Genomic DNA, 17909 nt, shown 5'->3' with positions numbered 1-17909 from the left:
TCCCCATTTCCTTGATGTCAGTGTTTTAAACCAAATAACTTGTTCCTCCAGGCTAAATGATGACCCTACCCAAGGGAAATAATCCATAGGATGGATAATAACTTGTGGGTAATAAGGACTATGACCTATCTTCTGGCCTCCAATCACCTGCAGATACTTCCCACTGCCTGAACCCATGGAGAGACAAAGGAGGGTCAGGGATCTATTACTACAATCTAACGGTCAGCCTTCCCTGGCACAAAAGCAGGAAAATGGTGGAGTAGATGTGGAGGAGCAAAGAGAAGACAGGTGAAGTTGTTTCCAAGAGGCAGCTATGTGGAAGCAGTCATTAATATATGTTTAAAAGATGGACAAGTAGCCAAATTCCTTCACCGACATTATAGGCACTGCCCTACAGTGAAGATTGCAAACTCCTACTGCTGAGCTCTTTATAGACCCCTTGAGAACACATTTACCCTCAAGTTCGTCTCCTTCTTTGAGCACAACCTATTTCCAAGAAAGTCCTCCTGTGTTTCTTTAATAAAGTACCTTTATGATTTTTCACTTTAATAATAAAAAAAGCAAAGAGGAAAACAACTGTTAAAGTGAAAAATCAGTCTCAAAATGGTGTCACCTGTGCTAAAATCCCATGATACCAAGCCTAGATTAAATATCTGCTCTGCCTGGCCTGCATGGCTCAGTGGTTAAGAATGAAGCATTGCCCTAACCGGTTTGGCTCAGTGGATAGAGCGTTGGCCTGCGGACTGAAGGGTCCCAGGTTTGATTCCGGTCAAGGGCATGTACCTTGGTTGCGGGCACATCCCCAGTAGGAGGTGTGCAGGAGGCAGCTGATCGATGTTTCTCTCTCATCGATGTTTCTAACTCTCTATCCCTCTCCCTTCCTTGCTGTAAAAAAAAAAAAAAAAAAGAATGAAGCATTGACCTATGGACCAGGAGGTCACGGTTCCATTCCTGGTCAGGGCATATGCCCGGTTTGTGGGCTCAATCCCTATGTGGGGCATGTAGGAGGCAGCCGGTCAATGATCTCTCTCATCATTGATGTTTCTATTTCTCTCTCCTTTTCCCTTCCTCTCTGAAATCAATAAAAACATTTTTAAAAAATCTGATCTACTTGCAGTTTCAAACTCGACCAGAAACACAATCTTTTTTTTTTTTTTTAATATATTTTATTGATTTTTTACAGAGAGGAAGAGAGAGAGATAGTCAGGAACATCGATGAGAGAGAAACATCGACCAGCCGCCTCCTGCACATCCCCCACTGGGGATATGCCCGCAACCCAGGTACATGCCCTTGACCGGAATCGAACCCGGGACCCTTCAGTCCGCAGGCCAACGCTCCATCCACTGAGCCAAACCGGCCTCGGTCAGAAACACAATCTTAATCAACCTTGTCGGGAATTTTCTGGTCAATTCCTATGAGGTAATCTCCATAGAAGGAAGAAGCTATCTGCATGATAAAAACCCTCCTTCAAAAAAGATGGCCTGGCCCATTTCTTTTGTTAATCCATTCCTTGCCCCACCTTTCGAGGCTCAACCACTGAGCCAATGCCCACTGGGCCCACGGAACAGTTCTCTCACTGAATCAACCTTAAACCCATATATACAGCCATGCACCGAATAACCATGTTTCTGTGAATGACTGACCACATATATGAAGGTGGCTCCATAAGATTATGATGGAACTGAGACATTCCTATCACCCAGTGATTTCGTACCATCATAATTCCATAGCACAACACATTACTCACGTGCTTGTGGTCATGCTGGTGTAAACAAACCTACTGCACTGCCAGTAGCAGATACAACGATGTACAATACTTAATACTTGATAATAAATGAGTATGTTACTGGTTTATGTATTTACTATACTGTATTTTATTTAGAGTGTATTCTAAGCAATATACATTATACCACACAGCTTAGGTGTGTAAGTACACTATGATGTTCATAAAATGAAGAAATTGCCTAATGACATGTTTCTCATAATCTCCATCGTTAAGCAGCTATAGTTAAATAGCTACAGGTCAAATAGAATTGTGTTCTCTGAGTCTCATCAAGTGTGAATGTATTGATAGGCTTTTGGAAAAGAGAGTCAGGCATTACCTAGCAGGACTCCCAAAGGCTGATTAGAAGGAAGAGCAGCTGGTTTCTAGTTAAAAACACAAAGCTTCACCAATAAAGGGGTTAGTAAAGAGGGCACCCCTCTGGGACTGTGGGTGCAAATAAAATCCCTGTTTAACTAGAAATGGATTTAGGAGATTGCTTAGGTCAGATAAATTGGGCACTAGCTATATATATATATATATATATATATATATATATATATATATATACACATATACATATATATATAAAACAGGAAAGGCTTTATTTATAGCTGTTGTAATATTTGCATAGCTGATTATCTTTAGGAAGTGAGACTCCCGAGAGGGGAGTCCTGTACACATTGTCTAGTGTGACAGCCTTCAGGCGGAGCCCATTTTCAGCAACCTTGCCCCCGAACGTGGACGTTCTTAACTCCTAAGTGCACTTCACGTGAAACCAATGTCATCACTCATTGATTTAAGTGGCAATTAGAAGGTCTTATCGGATTTTAAAAATCAAAACATGTATCCATTCCTGGGAAAAACATTTGGGGCATCGTTAGTTTGTAAGCAAGTGTTTTCTTTACAAATGAAAGGAAACAAGTAATTTTAAGAGCAATATTAACTTTTGTTTCACCCAAGAGCCCTTTCCATTTCGTGGGTTGGACTTGGGGCAGGGAAGCGCACTCAACGAGCTGCCTGGGCAAAGGTTCCCTAGCACCTACAGTCTGCACTGTGTTCATTTTGGACGAGGCTCAAGATCCCAGGTGGCCACGGTGCCCCAAAGCGCCGAGGGGTGGGGTGGGGTGGGGTGGGGGGGGTGGGGGGGGAGGCGACCGGCGTCGGGACAGTGCGGCTCGGTCCGGGGCCCCCGCTCACTCGGAAGAGGCCCAAGTTGGGCGGCCGAGACCACCGGGCCTCGCCTCGGGACGACACGGCCTCGGCGTCGGGGCAAAGCTCCGCCGGGTCCCACGTGCGCAGCCCGCCCCGCCCGGCCCCGCCCCCCCACGCCCGCCGGCCCGCCGGCCATCGAGCCCGCCCGAGTCACAGAGGCCGGGTGCGCGCCCCGCCCAGGCGCCCGCAGCCCGGGCGGCCTGAGCCCGGGAGCCGGGAATCGCCCAGTTCGTCCTCCCTCCCCCTCGGCGGGCCGCTGGGGCGGGACCAGCCCTCGGGGCGGGCACGTCAGTCAGCCTCCGCGGGCGGCGGCCGGCGGCCGGGCGAGGGCCGAGGCCGGCGAGTAGCCACGTCACGCTCCTCCCGGAGGCCCCGCCCCCGGCCCCGCCGTCCCCACCCCCCAGGACCGCCCCCTCACGCCCCGCGAGCAGTTACCGGCTGTTCGGGCGCGTGCGGCCGGCACTCCGCTAGAGGTCCTCCAGCCGGTGCCTGCGCTCGCTCGCTGCCCGCGACAGGTGACGGCTGGCGGCCGGCGGCCGGCGGCTCGCGGCTGCGGCGCCCGGCGCGGGTTGGCTGGCTCGGGCGTGCGTCGCTGAGGCGGCCGGAGCCAACGGGCGGTTAGCGCTCCGTTCTACGCGGGAGGGGCGGCACCCCGGGCGCTGCACGGCCTCGGCCGACGCGGGCGGCGACGGCGGCGGCGACGGCGGCCGGGCTCTCGGGCTCTGTGCCCCCGGCCGGAGCCAGTGGGTGCCCCGGCGGAGAGACGGGCAGCCGGACTCCCTGGCCCCGGCCTCCCTGGCCCCGGGCCTCCCGCGGCTGGGGCGGCTGGGGCAAGGGGACCATGTCTGCTCGCGCTCCGGTGCCTGCCGCTCACTCTCGGGAAGAGCCGCCCGCGGCGGCTGCTGAGGAGGAGTCGCCGTCGCCCGGGGTGAGCCGGCAGGCCGAGCAGCTGCCCGCGCCCGAACAGGAGGGCAAGCAGGCGGCGAAGGAGGAGCGGGCCGCCGCCGCTGCCGCCACCGCCACCGCCACCAGCGCGGGGGCGCGGGGAGAGCCGTCGCCGGCGCCGGTGCTGGGTCACAGCGTGCCCCAGGCGGCCGTGCCCGTGAGGCCTCTGGCGCTGCACCTGGCGCACCGGGCGCGCGTGCCGCCGGGGGGCCCCTTCGGCGGGGAGCCGCTGCCGCCGCCGCCGCCCCCGCGGGACCCGCCGGCCGAGGACGCCCGGGAGGAGGAGGCGACGGCCGGCTCCGAAGAAAAGCCACCGCTGCCGCCGCCGCCGCCGCCGCCGCCGAAGGAGAACCCTTGGACCAAAAAGCCGCCTCAGCACCTGTCCCCTACCGGGTCGGAGCCGCCGCCGCCCCCGCTGGACTCCCTGGAAGCAGGTCGGTGGCTCCTGCGGCGGGCACCGGGGGGTGTGTTTGGGGCGGCTCGCGTGGCGGGCGCGGGCGGGGGAGGGGCCGGCGCCTTTCGCTGTCAGTCCGAGGTCCTCTGTGCCAAGGTGCCATTCACTCTGCCTGTTGACATAAATGGACATGGACGCGAGCGGCCGCGAGAGGTGGGACCTCGGCGTCTCCTTGACCGGCGGGCGGGCGGGCGCGGCCCCGCCGGTGTTGCCCCCACGTGGGAAGGGGCTCCGGGAAGCTGGGTTTAGGCGGCGACTGTGGTCCACCCCGGAGGGAAGTGTTCGTGGGCGTCTTAGAACGAGGCGAAGCTAGGGGACGTATATGTGGAAGCGCGGCCGTGCTTGATTTTTATTTATCGTGAAATCATGGGTCAACTGGACATGTCAGTGTTTTCAAAACACTGCGTAGTCGGATGCAAAACGAGGCTCTGGCCGCTGCTAGCATGTTTTGGGTTATGATTGGGTGGGAAAGGACTGGAGGAGGAGAGTTGACAGGAGAGAGGATTGCACGGTAGGGAAATGGTCGTCTTCCAGCTGCCCTTGAATGCTGACCAGTGGCCTCGGGTACTTTATTTTGATGGTAGCAGCTGCATCTTTGTTTAAAAGTTTAAATGGAAATAGTAAAAACTAAGCCAAAAAAACCCCAAACCTTTGTAAATTAACTTGTAAGTCAATTGAACTTTTTTTTTTTCAGTTGAACTTTTAACATAGACATTACAGATCTTTTTCTTAAAATTAAAGGTTAGCAGTGGGATAGGGAAATATGGGGCATGTTTATAGATCCGTGGAGATCAGTTGAAATAAAGTGTATGGTGGAAATGTAATTATTGTAGACGGGCATTGTAGTATTGTAGATATAAAGCATTTCTTCAGAAGAACTACAACAGTTAGTTGATTTCCTTAGCTTTTGCACAGTAATGTTCATCATTAATAAATTACGACTTGGAGAAAAACTACTTAAAATTTTGTTTTAAATTTAATATTGCCATCATTCTCTACAGTTGCAATGATCTATTTGTTTACTACTATTCTAGCTGAAGAGAGCAAAAATCTTAAAGCAAAATGTCCATACAGTTAGCTAAGAGAAAAAAGCCCTAGTGAATCCTTATGGTTATTTCATCTCCCTACTTACTAGACTTACAATATAATATACATTATATTCAGTGAACTATCAAAAAGCCCAAATTCTTTGTTGACTATAAAATCAGTTTGACGGGTTTTTTAATCATTAAGGTAAGACAGGAATTTTAATTGAAAATGGCCATGTGAAAAATACTTAACAGTTTAGTATAATTAATTAACCTACAGGTGCTTTCATTGAGTATCTTAATCTTTGTTGGGGATTAAGAACAAGCTGATGCTTGTTGTATGGTGTGGTTGATGGGAATTTCAATTTTGCTGGTGTCTCTCTGTAGGCAACTATTTTCTTGGAATCCATTCTATTCCTGTAGAAATTCTATTCTGCAAACTTATCTCTCTAATCCTGTCTCTACACTGTTTTACCACAATTTTTATTTGTAGTTGGAAACTTAAGAAATATAAATAAGAGAATGGTGTGGAAATGCACTGTAAGAAAGACTTAGGGTTTTAGTCCAGATGTTGTTACTATCTAGCTAGACTTTTGGCAAGATTTGTGGGCCTTATAAATGAATGAAGTGGATATATTAATCTCTTCTGGTTTCTAATACCAGAGTGGCATCTATATATAACTGGATAGTCTTGGCCTCCTATTTTCCTAAGCAGATTTACAACTTCAGGAATAATAAAATAGCTGCAGAGGACCTTTAGTGTACAGAGTAGGTAAAAACTAAGGAGTGTTAAATTAAAACAATCTATTAATAGGCCTGTAGGATATTAATTATGCTTGGATAACAAACTTAAACCATGTCTGCCATGGCCAAACCTGGATTTACAGTCATTTTTTTTTTAATATATTTTATTGATTTTTTACAGAGAGGAAGGGAGAGAGATAGGGAGTTAGAAACATCGATGAGAAACATCGATCAGCTGCCTCCTGCACATCTCCTACTGGGGATATGCCCGCAACCCAGGCACATGCCCTTGACCGGAACCGAACCCAGGACCCTTCAGTCCGCAGGCCGACGCTCCATCCACTGAGCCAAACCGGTTTCGGCTACAGTCACTTTCTTAATGAGGTATGAGGATTCCATCCCAACATACTGCAAGAAATTTTATTACCAGAGATAGAAACATTATAACAAATGTAGGCGAGTATTTCAGGATTGTTAATCATGAATTTTCTCTGATAGGAACTACAGGTGAGGCATTATTGTTCCTTCAGACACTTCTATTTTGGGATCTAGCCTGTATATTGTTGTTTCTGGTAATCCAGATAAATACCTCTTTTCAACCAAAGCCTGGCCCACCCAGAAGTCCTAAAATAGTGTCAATGCACTTTTGAATTCATTCAGGAAACCAAAAAGAATTAATTCCTCAGTCTCTCCTAACCTTGTTTAAAGTAGTTTTATTTATTTTGGGGACTTTTATTAAAATCACAGTATGGGGTTTATTAATCACTTGTAGCCATGGTTATAGTTTACATACTAAAATATCAGCTTTCTAGCCCTGGCCAGTGTGGCTTAGTTGGTTGAGTGTCATCCCATGCACCATGAGGTCGCTGGTTCACTTCCCAGGCAGGGCACATGCCCAGAGTTCCTGGCTTGATCCCCAGTGAGAGGGTATGCAGAAGGTAGGTGCAGAATTAGTGATACTCCTCCCTGCTCCTATCTCCACCCCTCCAGGTTCTCAACACTCTGTTGCCTGTGTCCATGGGCTATGCATATAAGTTCTTTGGTTTATCTTATTTCTAAAAGTTTTACATTTTATGTAGATGTACCATAATATAACTTTTCCATATTAATGAATGCAGGTTACTTATTTAAATTTTTTTTTTTTTTACTGTATAAGCTGCAGTGACCATCTTATACAGCATCTCTATATCTTATCTTGATTCCAACAGAATTTTCCAGAAATAAAATTGTTTTATTAAAAGGTATATTTTCTTCTCTCTATATAAAAGGCTAATATGCCAAGTGTCCCCTCCGGAGTTCAACCAGGAGACTGGGAGTTCGATCACTCTCTATGACATGCACTGACCACCAGGGGGAGGAGCAGAATGAAGGAAGGCCCTGGTCGGCAGCTGGAAGGCCCTGATCAGCCCTGATTGCCAGCCAGGCCTAGGGACCCTACCCATGCACGAATTTTGTGCACCAGGCCCCTAGTACTATATATATATATGTATATGTATGTATATATGTGTGTGTGTGTGTGTGTGTGTATGAATGACATTTTTATTGACTTCAGAGAGGAAGGGAAAGGGAGAAACATCAGTGATGAGAGAGAATCATTGATTGGCTGCCTCCTGCATGACTGGGGACAGAGCCTACAACTCCAGTATCTGCCCAGACTGGGAATCGAACTGTGATCTCCTGGTGCATAGGAGCCATACTGGCTGGGGAAAAGGTATATACTATATTTTAAGTGACAGTTTATCATTAAAAGATTATACTACTACACACTCTTGCCAACAACTTGAGGGAAATGTCCATTTCTGTATAGGCTGACCAGCACTTGGCATTCTTTTTTTTTTTTTTTTTTGGTCAGTATGATAGGTGAAAAAATGTTTTGTTGTTTTAGTGCATTTATTTATTAGTGTAATTGAGTACCATTTCATGTTTGACTATTTGTATTTCTTTTTGGATCACTCAGATTCTTTGTTGTTGTTAATCCTCACCTGAGGATATTTTTCCATTGATTCTTAGAGAGAGGGAAAGATAGAGAAACATTGTTGTGAGAGAAACACATCGATTGGTTTTGGAGGACCCTGCAACCAAGGTTCGTGCCCTTGACCGGAATTGAAACCGGGACGCTTTGTTCTGCAGGCCAGTGCTCTATCCACTGAGCCAAACTGGGCTTTTAAGCCAACTAGGGCTTTTAAGCTCATGATCATCCTTTCAACCATACTAAGATTGGGTTGATGCGGTGGTCTAAGTAAGCAACTCAAAGGACTTCCTGATGTTGAACTTGGAATTAGAGGAATGGTGTTCACACAGTTGGCACCTCACAAGTGCAATTCCCTCCCCTCCCCGCCCTCCCTTTTCTATCTCTGGGAGCCTGCCCCTGTAAAGTTCACAGCATGAGGGAGCAGTTGTGGATAGCTAGCTTTTAAAGGGAAAAAGTGCTGGCTTTGAAAGTTCAGTTCTTTTTCTAAACTTTTTTTTTTTAATATATTTTATTGATTTTTTACAGAGAGGAAGGGAGAGGGATAGAGAGTTAGAAACATCGGTGATAGAGAAACATCGATCTGTCTCCTGCACACTCCCTACTGGGGATGTACCTGCAACCAGGGTACATGCCCTTGACCAGAATCGAACCTGGGACCCTTGAGTCCACAGGCCAACACTCTATCCACTGAGCCAAACCGGTTAGGGCATTTTTCTAAACTTCTTAATCAGGAAACTTGTTTCCAAGAGAGGAATTGGGACTTTGTAACAGGAATGTTTTAGGAAAGTCTTCCTCTTGGAAAAGTAAGCTAACTCAAATGGCCATTTAGTAACCAGTGTTAAAAAATCACTGTCCTAGAGTATCCAACCACATTGGCCAACGCAGTTTATCACATCCTCAGTGATGAGATTAAATTATGGTAAGGAAGAAAGCATATGCACATCCCAGTTACAAGGTATACATAAGATACACCATTAATAAACTGTCAGCATTATAGATTCCACTGTTAAATGTAAAGATTTCCCCATTATAGAGGAAGTAAAGAAAGCTTAAAGTTTAAACAAAAATCCAAAATTTTTGAATCCACAAGAATTGACTAAAAATTTTTTTCTTTTTAAAGTGTGAAGAGCCCTAACCGGTTTTGCTCAGTGGATAGAGCATCAGCCTGTAGACTGAAGGGTCCCAGGTTCGATTCCAGTCAAGGGCATGTACCTTGGTTGCGGGCACACCCCCAGTCCTCCCCAGCTTCTTTACTTTTAGCTAGAAGTTGTAATCAGCGTCGGGACAGAGTATGTGATAATACTGAGTTTTAAATCAATAGAAAAATTAACTGTCACATTCAAATACAGTGGGGCCTTGACTTAACGAGTGTCCCGACTAACGAGTTTTTCGAGATACGAGCTGTCTCGGCCGATTTTTTGCTTTGAGTTGCGAGCTAACATTCGGGTTACGAGCCAGCTTCAGATACCCCACCGCTAGTTGGCGCAGGGAACATCACAGTGAACGCCACAACATCAGCCCAGCATCACGTGTCTCACTCGTTCACTTTTTGATTTGACATACGAGTAATTTGAGTTACGAGCTCCGTCACAGAATGAATTAAACTCTTAAGTCAAGGCCCCACTGTATTCTTTTCTCCAGTTTATTTTTTTTTTTTATTTTTATTGATTTTAGAGAGGAAGGAAGAGAGAAAATCATTGATCAGCTGCCTCCTGCACGCCCCCCCACTGGGGATCGAGCCTGCAACCTGGACATGTTGCCTTTGACCAGAATTGAACCTGGGACCCCTCAGTCTGCAGGCCGATGCTCCATCCACTCATCCAACTGGCTAGGGCTCTCCAGTTTCTTAATAATTCATTGTGTCATCCAGTATTGAAATTTTATTTTATTGTTTAATTTATTTTATTGATTTTTTTTTTTTTTATAGAGCGGAAGGGAGAAGGAGAAGGATAGAGAGGTAGAAACATCAATGAGAGAGAAACATTGACTCAGCTGCTTCCTGCACACCCACTACTGGGGATGTGCCCATAACCAAGGTACATGCCTTTGACCGGAATTGAACCTGGGACCCTTCAGTCCGCAGGCTGATGCTCTGTCCACTGAGCCAAACCGGTCAGGGCCAGTATTGAAATTTTAAAGTTTACTTTTGTTTGTGTGTGGTCAGAATAATTTTATCTTTAATTTCTGACCTTAATTTTGTGATTTATGTCTAACTTGTAATAAAGCCATAAAAACTTGCTTGCGCGGCCTGTTCCTTCTTACTTTTCATTATATCAAGTAGTTTGTATAAGGGTGTATTTTGTAAGTATCAGGCACTTAATTTACTTGACTTAGCACTATTTTGGGACATGTTTTTAATTTTCCTGTGGGAAATGTTCCCCAAATGTACTATGTTATATAACTTCATAAAACATAGTATTTATAAAACATGCTTCGGTGAAATAGTAGATAATGTTCAGGCAAATATGATTTTTTGTTTTTTTTTCTACCCCCATTTTTTTTTTGTCCTACTTGCCCATTTTTTTTACCACTCTATATAATTTTTTTATTTTATTCTTATGCATATTTACACATGTCTACACATATATGTGTGCCTAAAGTATAAAGAAGAATAAAACAAATACTTGTGTATTCACTATTCTGCTTTATTATTTTTTTAAAATATTTATTTCATAGAGGAAAGGAGAAGGAGAGAGAGAGAAACATCAATGATGAAGAGAGAATCATTGATTGGCTGCCTCCTGCATACCCCACACTGGGGATGGAGCCTGCAACCCAGGCATGTGCCCTTGACCGGAATGGAACCTGGGACCCCTCAGTCCACAGGCCAGCGCTCTATCCACTGAGCCAAATCAGGTAGGGCACACTATTCTGCTTTAGAAATAGAATCATTACAGTATTCAAGATCCCTGAAATCCCATTCCTGGTGACATCTTCAACTTTTGTCCTTCATCCCTCTGTGGTAAGAAAAGATGGTCTTTGATTTATGATATTGGGGTTATATACTGATACCAATTCCAAGTCAAAAATACATTTCGTACGCTGTAGAGCAGTGGTTCTCAACCTTCCTAATGCCTCGACCCTTTAATATAGTTCCTCATGTTGTGGTGACCCCCAACCATAAAATTATTTTCGTTGCTATTTTCACTGTTACAAATTGAACATAATTAAAGCATAGTGATTAATCACAAAAACAATATGTAATTACATGTGTGTTTTGCAGCGGTTCTCAACCTGTGGGTCGCGACCCCTGAAAATACATCTTGCATATCAGATATTTACATTACGATTCATAACAGTAGTAAAATTACAGTTATGAAGTAGCAACGAAAATAATTTTATGGTTGGGGGTCACCACAACATGAGGAACTGTATTAAAGGGTCGCGGCATTAGGAAGGTTGAGAACCACTGGTAGGCGACCCCTGTGAAAGGGTCATTCGACCCCCAAAGGGGGCATGACCCACTGGTTGAGAACCGCTGCTGTAGAGTATTGGTTTTTTATACTCGTGATTGTGTGGGCTGACTTGGAGCTGCAGTTCCCCTGCTGAGCACCACTAGAGTATTATATAGCATATCGCTAACCTGGGAAAACCTCACATTCAAAATTGGAAGTACAATTCTGCCTAATGTTTATCGCTTTTTCACCAAACTATTATAAGTCGGGGACCATCTGTATCTTACTTGAATTTGCTTCTGGCTTTTAATTCGAATACTTTTATTTTATGACTTGGTCATTGCCATAATTTTGGGATTCATGTTTTGCTGAATTATTATTACTGTGTTGCAGATCCCAAGTTTAATCTTTTAATGTTTACTATTTTGTGGGTCATGCTTAGGTAGATGACATTGTTCTTTGGTTATCTTGCCAAGTGGTGAAGCCAACTAAAAGACTGTGAAACTTCATTTGGAGACAGTATAATATGTATTATTGTTCACTTCTGTGCTCTTATTTACGGTGGGGACAAGTGGTGATTCCATGATACTCTCTTTTATATATATATATATATTTTTTTTTTATTGATTTTTTTACAGATAGGAAGGGAGAGGGATAGAGAGTTAGAAACATCGATGAGAGAACATCGATCAGCTGCCTCCTGCACACTCCCTACTGGGGATGTGCCCGCAACCAAGGTACATGCCCTTGACCAGAATCGAACCTGGGACCCTTCAGTCCGCAGGCCGTCGCTCTATCCACTGAACCAAACCGGTTAGGGCTCCATGATACTCTTGTGCAAACCTGTTTGCTATGGCTTAATTTATTATAGCTGCCAAATTTGTTTGTTTTCAAAGACAAATGGTTTGAAGACTTCTGACTTATTTTCTGGATGTTCCTTGATGAGCATGTATTAATTTTATAGAAAAAAAATGTATCCCATTGAGAATTGAGTTACTAAATTCACTGTATTGAAATATACTACATTTCTCATTTTTAATGTTTTGTTAGAGAAAAGATAAGTCTCAGTTTAAGTAAACTATATTTTGCACCTCTTGCTTTGAACACCGAAGACCAATTTGAATATATATACCTTTGCTGAAATGTAGATGATTCCTTTATTAGGAATTTGAGGCTCAGAACTTTGGATTTTATTGGGAATTTTATTACTTAAAATTCATTTGGATTTTATTACTTAAATTGGTATTATAGTAGTTACTTCCCCCCCCCCCCCCCCCCCTTCAAAGCACGTCTGAGCATTTTATGAACTTCCCTCCAAAGGTTATGAAGCTACCAGGAAACAGGCCCCCACCTAACACCCTTAATCTTCTCAGCTCTTCTGCTGAAGAATTTGGCCTTCACAATGACTGACTGCTTTGGGAGCTTATCCTTCCCCAGAACTTTGTAGTAGCCCATTTGCACCACATCAATGATAGGAGCAGCTCCAATCTTGTTTTTGGCAGCATTTACCCATGTCTGCTCACTAACCAATGTACAAAGTTTATCAAGGTTGACAGTTGGGCAGGAGCTCTGGTTCCTCTTTATGTGGTAATGCTTCATGCCAACTTTCCCAAAGTAACCTGGGTGATATTTGTCAAAAGTTGATCCTGTGATTATACAAGCCACCAGCATTACCTCTGCCTCCCGGGGGCTTCCTGTGTCAATGCAGCCGTAGCTGTGGCTCACATGGCCTGGAAGTTTCTGGGTCTTCCTCAGTCTGGATGGCATGCTAGTGTCCAAGATACAAGGTTACTGTATTAAATATATTGAATGAAGTGATTGTAAAAACAATTCTATGTGTGTGTGTTTTTTTTGTTTGTTTATTTTTAGAGCTCAGTTCCCCAAAAATTATAAAAGCAGGAAAACTCAAGACAAAGAAATCCAACAAGGTAGGTCTTTACACAAAGAAGTTCTTTAGTACTCTATATTAATTTTAAAAGTCATTGTTCTTATATTGTGAATTTTTCTTATAGTTGTATTATTATGGTAATTTGAAGTTAATATACTACAGAATTGTAGCTTTTACACAAACTCCCTTCTGTTAATCCTATTTATATTCATTTAGTCAGTGTCATTAAATAGTGTTAGAGATAGGCCAAGGCCTTATTGTTTCAGTGTTCTGATGTTTGGAAAACTTGGATTAATTTGGCAAATGCCTGCATATAAATTGAATGTAGGTGGTTTTTAAAATTGCTTTCACCTTTAGAAAATATTTTTTCTACTTAAAATTTCTAATTTGCAGACATAACACCTATTTATTACTTCTTAGGCTAGTGATTTCAGCGATATGGCGAATTGGCCAACACCAAGTGAATTAGTGAACACTGGAGTGAGTATTGTTTAAGGCTTTTTTTCTATATAGGGAAAAGGTTCTCACTTCAACATGCAGAATTTATTTTACTTCAAATTTAGAGAATTACATTAATAAAGAACTGTTAAACTCAGTAGCTACCCTTTTCATAGTTTTGCCCATTTTCATATAATGTATCTAAAGCCCATTCATTTTATATTTCAGAATTTATGCTGTTTGTTTTTTCTGAATTATAATATTGCCAATGTGTTGAAGTGCTAACTATATATATGTACACATATGATAAATGTATGTCACTCATCAATAAGTGTTCAATGAATGGAATTTTAAGAAATATATATTTTTTATTGATTTCAGAGGAAGGAAGAGAGAGAGAGAGAAACATCAATGATAAGAGAGAATCATTGATCGGTTGCCTCCTGCACACCCCACACTGGGGATCAAACCTGCATGTTGCCCTGACCGGGAATCAAACTGTGACCTCCTGGTTCATAGGTCTACACACACAACCACTGAGCTGTGACGGTCCAGCTGGAATTTTAATGATGAAAGAAGCTCCGAAAGATGTTTCTCAGATATTGTATCAAGAGAGGTTTTATAGGATTAGCATATGTCGTTATACATGTTTTCATTTGACACTGTGCACTTTGCTGTTTGTAATTTGTGTGGTGTATAATTGTAGGTAGTATATATTAGTTTAAACAGCTTAATTGGTATGTGAATGACATAAACTGCAAATATGTGTGTGATATTTGTATCTGTAGTTCATTCTTATTGCTGAGTATTAGTGTATGAGTGTAATGTTGTTTGTCCATTCACCTATTTGTGTTGATTGTACTTATTTTTTTGCTGTTAGAAATAAAGCTGTTATATTAACATTTGTATGTCAAATTTTGAATCGGTATATGCATTCATGTTTCTTGGGTAGATACCTAGGAGTAGAATGGCTAGATTGTATGGTAGCTATTTGTTTAGCTTTTTCAGAAACTACTAAACTTTTTATTCCCACTCTCAGTGTAATGAGAATTCTAGTTATTCCACATACCACTAATACTCATTGTTCATTTTTTTTAAAGAATTATAAATTTATTAGGTCATCTGGAAAACCAGGTGGGCTGAGCCCCAAAATGACACCAGCTCATCATTCTTAATTTTAGTCATTATAGTAGGTGTGTAGTGGTATCAAATTGTTGTTTCAGTTTGCATTTCTCTAACTAAAGATGTCAGGCACCTTTTCATATACATTTGCCATTCAGTGTATCTTTTTAAAGAAGTAGCTGTTCAACTCTAGCTAATTTTTTGAAAATTGAGTTGTTTCTCATTATTGCATTTTGAGAGCTCATTATACAGGGCTGGGCAAAGGCAGGTTTACAGCTGTGAGTACACAGAACAGTTTATTATTGTATTATTTATTAAATACTTTTCCATATGAACAACTGTAAATCATCTTTGCCAAACCCTGTATATTTTGGATTCAAGTTCTTTATCAGTTACTTAGGAAATATTTTCTCCCAATCTATGGCTTAACTTTTCTCTCAACAGTGCCTTTTGAAAAGAATTTTTTTGTATTTTAAAAATTGGCATTTGTTTTGCAATATTTAGGTAAGGCATATTACCACAGATTTTTGGATATGTTAGTGAAAATGTTCATGAAAATTATTTCATTTAGAAATACTTTTTGCAGTGTCAGAGTATCATCAACCAAGGAAATAAGAAGCTACAAAATAAGAAAGAAAAAGAAGACAAAGTTGAAAAGAGAAATAACAGTGAGAGCAAAGAGACCCGGGAAACAAAACTAGATGGTCCTGGTGAAAATACCAGTGAGGATGAAGCTCAGTCAAATAATCAACGAAGGAAAGGTTTGTTCATCTATAACTTATATTTTATTGAGATATAATTGTATTAGTTTAAGGTATAGAACACAATGATTTGATGTATGTATATAATGCAAAATGACTACCATGGTGTTTAACATCCATGAATTCATAGTCATTTTTTTCTTTTTTTTAAAAATTTGTTTTGTTCTTTAAAAAAAATTTTTTTTTTTAAATTTTAGGGAGAAAGGAAGAGAGACAGAGAGATAGAAACATCGATGGGAGAAACGAGAAACATAGACCAGTTGCCTCCTGCAGGCTCCCTACTAGTGATCAAGACCATATCCTGGGCATGTGCCCTGACCAGGAATCAAACTAGTAACCTCTTTTTTTTTTTTTTTTTTTTTAATTTTTATTTTATTTTATTTTATTTTTTTAAAGAGTTCCACTTAGGCCATGCTGAGTTGGCATTACTCACATACCACTTTCTCTCTCTTTTTTTTAAAAAAATATATTTTATTGATTTTTTACAGAGAGGAAGGGAGAGAGATAGAGAGTTAGAAACATCGATCAGCTGCCTCCTGCACATCTCCTACTGGGGATGTGCCTGCAACCCAGGTACATGCCCTTGACCGGAATCGAACCCGGGACCTTTTGGTCCGCAGGCCGACGCTCTATCCACTGAGCCAAACCGGTTTCAGCTTTTTTTTATTTTTTATTTATTTTATTTTATTTTTTAAATGTATTTTATTGATTTTTTACGGAGAGGAAGGGAGAGAGATAGAGAGTTAGAAACATCGATGAGAGAGAAACATCGATTAGCTGCCTCCTGCACATCTCCTACTGGGGATATGCCCGCAACCCAGGTACATGCCCTTGACCGGAATCGAACCTGGGACCTTTCAGTCCGCAGGCCGACACTCTATCCACTGAGCCAAACCGGTTTCGGCATACTAGTAACCTCTTGGTTCATGGGTTGACACTCAACCACTGAGTGGGCACAATTTATTTTCTTGAGATGAGAATTTTTTAAGATCTATTCTCAGCAACTTCCCAATATATAATACAGTATTGTTAATTATCTTTGCTATGCTGTACATTGCACACTAGAACTTACATAGTAGTAAGTTCGTAGCTTTTGATCATTTTCACCCACTTCTCCCATTCCCCAACTGTGTTTTTTCTTTGAGTTCAGTTTTTCTAGATTCCACATTTAAATGAGATCAAACAATATTTATCTTTCACACTTATTTCTTTTTTTTAATATATATTTTATTGATTTTTTACAGAGAGGGATAGAGAGTTAGAAACATCAATGAGAGAGAAACATTGATCAGCTGCCTCCTGCACACCCCCTACTAGGGATGTGCCCGCAACCAAGGTACATGCCCTTGACCGGAATCGAACCTGGGACCCTTCAGTCCGCAGGCCGACGCTCTGTCCACTGAGCCAAACCGGTTAGGGTCGCACTTATTTCATAGCATAATGCCCTCAAGGTGTATCTGTGCTGTTGCGAATGATAGGATTTTCTTCTTGCTATCCCATTCACTACATTCAGCACATTTTTGTTATCCATTTATCTGTCAGTGGACTGTTTTCCATGTCTTGGCTGTTGTAAATTATGTGGCCCTGGTGAAAATGTCAGTGAGAATGAGGCTCAGTCAAGTAATTAGTGAAAGAGAGGTTAGTTTATCTATATGTTTAATTTAGTCTTACTTTCTGGAAGAAAGTTGTAGTAATGAAGAGTTGTATTTAATCAATAGATTCCAGATAGTCACCAATGAGTATTTTTGAATTTCTTCAGGATACCATCTGCAACTGGTAACATATGTTTTTGTAGCATTCATTTCTGAACTATTAGGCTCCTTTTTTTTTTTTTTGGTACTTTTTAAAATGTGAGAATGAAATGAAGTTGGACTTAATAGAGATGAGTATAGATCAGCCATGGGCAAACTACGGCCCGCGGGCCAATGAATAAAACTAAAAAAAAAAAGACCGTACCCTTTTATGTAATGATGTTTACTTTGAATTTATATTAGTTCACACAAACACTCCATCCATGCTTTTGTTCCGGCCCTCCGGTCCAGTTTAAGAACCCATTGTGGCCCTCGAGTCAAAAAGTTTGCCCACCCCTGGTATAGATACATGATAGGAAAGTTGTGTAAAGTTAGTGTATTGATTTCAGTGAGGAAGGGAGAGATAGAAACATCAGTGATGAGAGAGAATCAT

General features: G+C 42.5%; 1 protein-coding gene and 1 pseudogene across 2 annotated transcripts in view; one reads left to right on the top strand and one right to left on the bottom strand.

Annotated features, from left to right (window-relative positions):
* Nucleotides 1-3686: 3686 nt before the first annotated feature.
* The window catches only part of LARP1B (La ribonucleoprotein 1B), a 97222-nt gene continuing 82999 nt past the window's right edge, over nucleotides 3687-17909 (top strand). Inside the window, 4 exon segments of the mRNA XM_081091639.1 lie at nucleotides 3687-4357; nucleotides 13386-13444; nucleotides 13825-13884; nucleotides 15551-15725. Of these exon segments, the coding sequence (XP_080947765.1) occupies nucleotides 3820-4357; nucleotides 13386-13444; nucleotides 13825-13884; nucleotides 15551-15725 (832 nt within the window). The 5' untranslated portion in view covers nucleotides 3687-3819.
* On the bottom strand, nucleotides 12838-13283 carry LOC308519237 (large ribosomal subunit protein uL15-like; annotated as a pseudogene). Its single transcript has one exon. The product of its transcript is annotated as a large ribosomal subunit protein uL15-like (transcript).

This window comes from Myotis nattereri, assembly GCF_964212035.1.
Source record: "Myotis nattereri genome assembly, chromosome: 5".
Lineage (NCBI taxonomy): Eukaryota > Metazoa > Chordata > Mammalia > Chiroptera > Vespertilionidae > Myotis > Myotis nattereri.
Note: the sequence above shows the minus strand (reverse complement) of the source record. Positions and strands in the feature narration are given on the sequence as shown.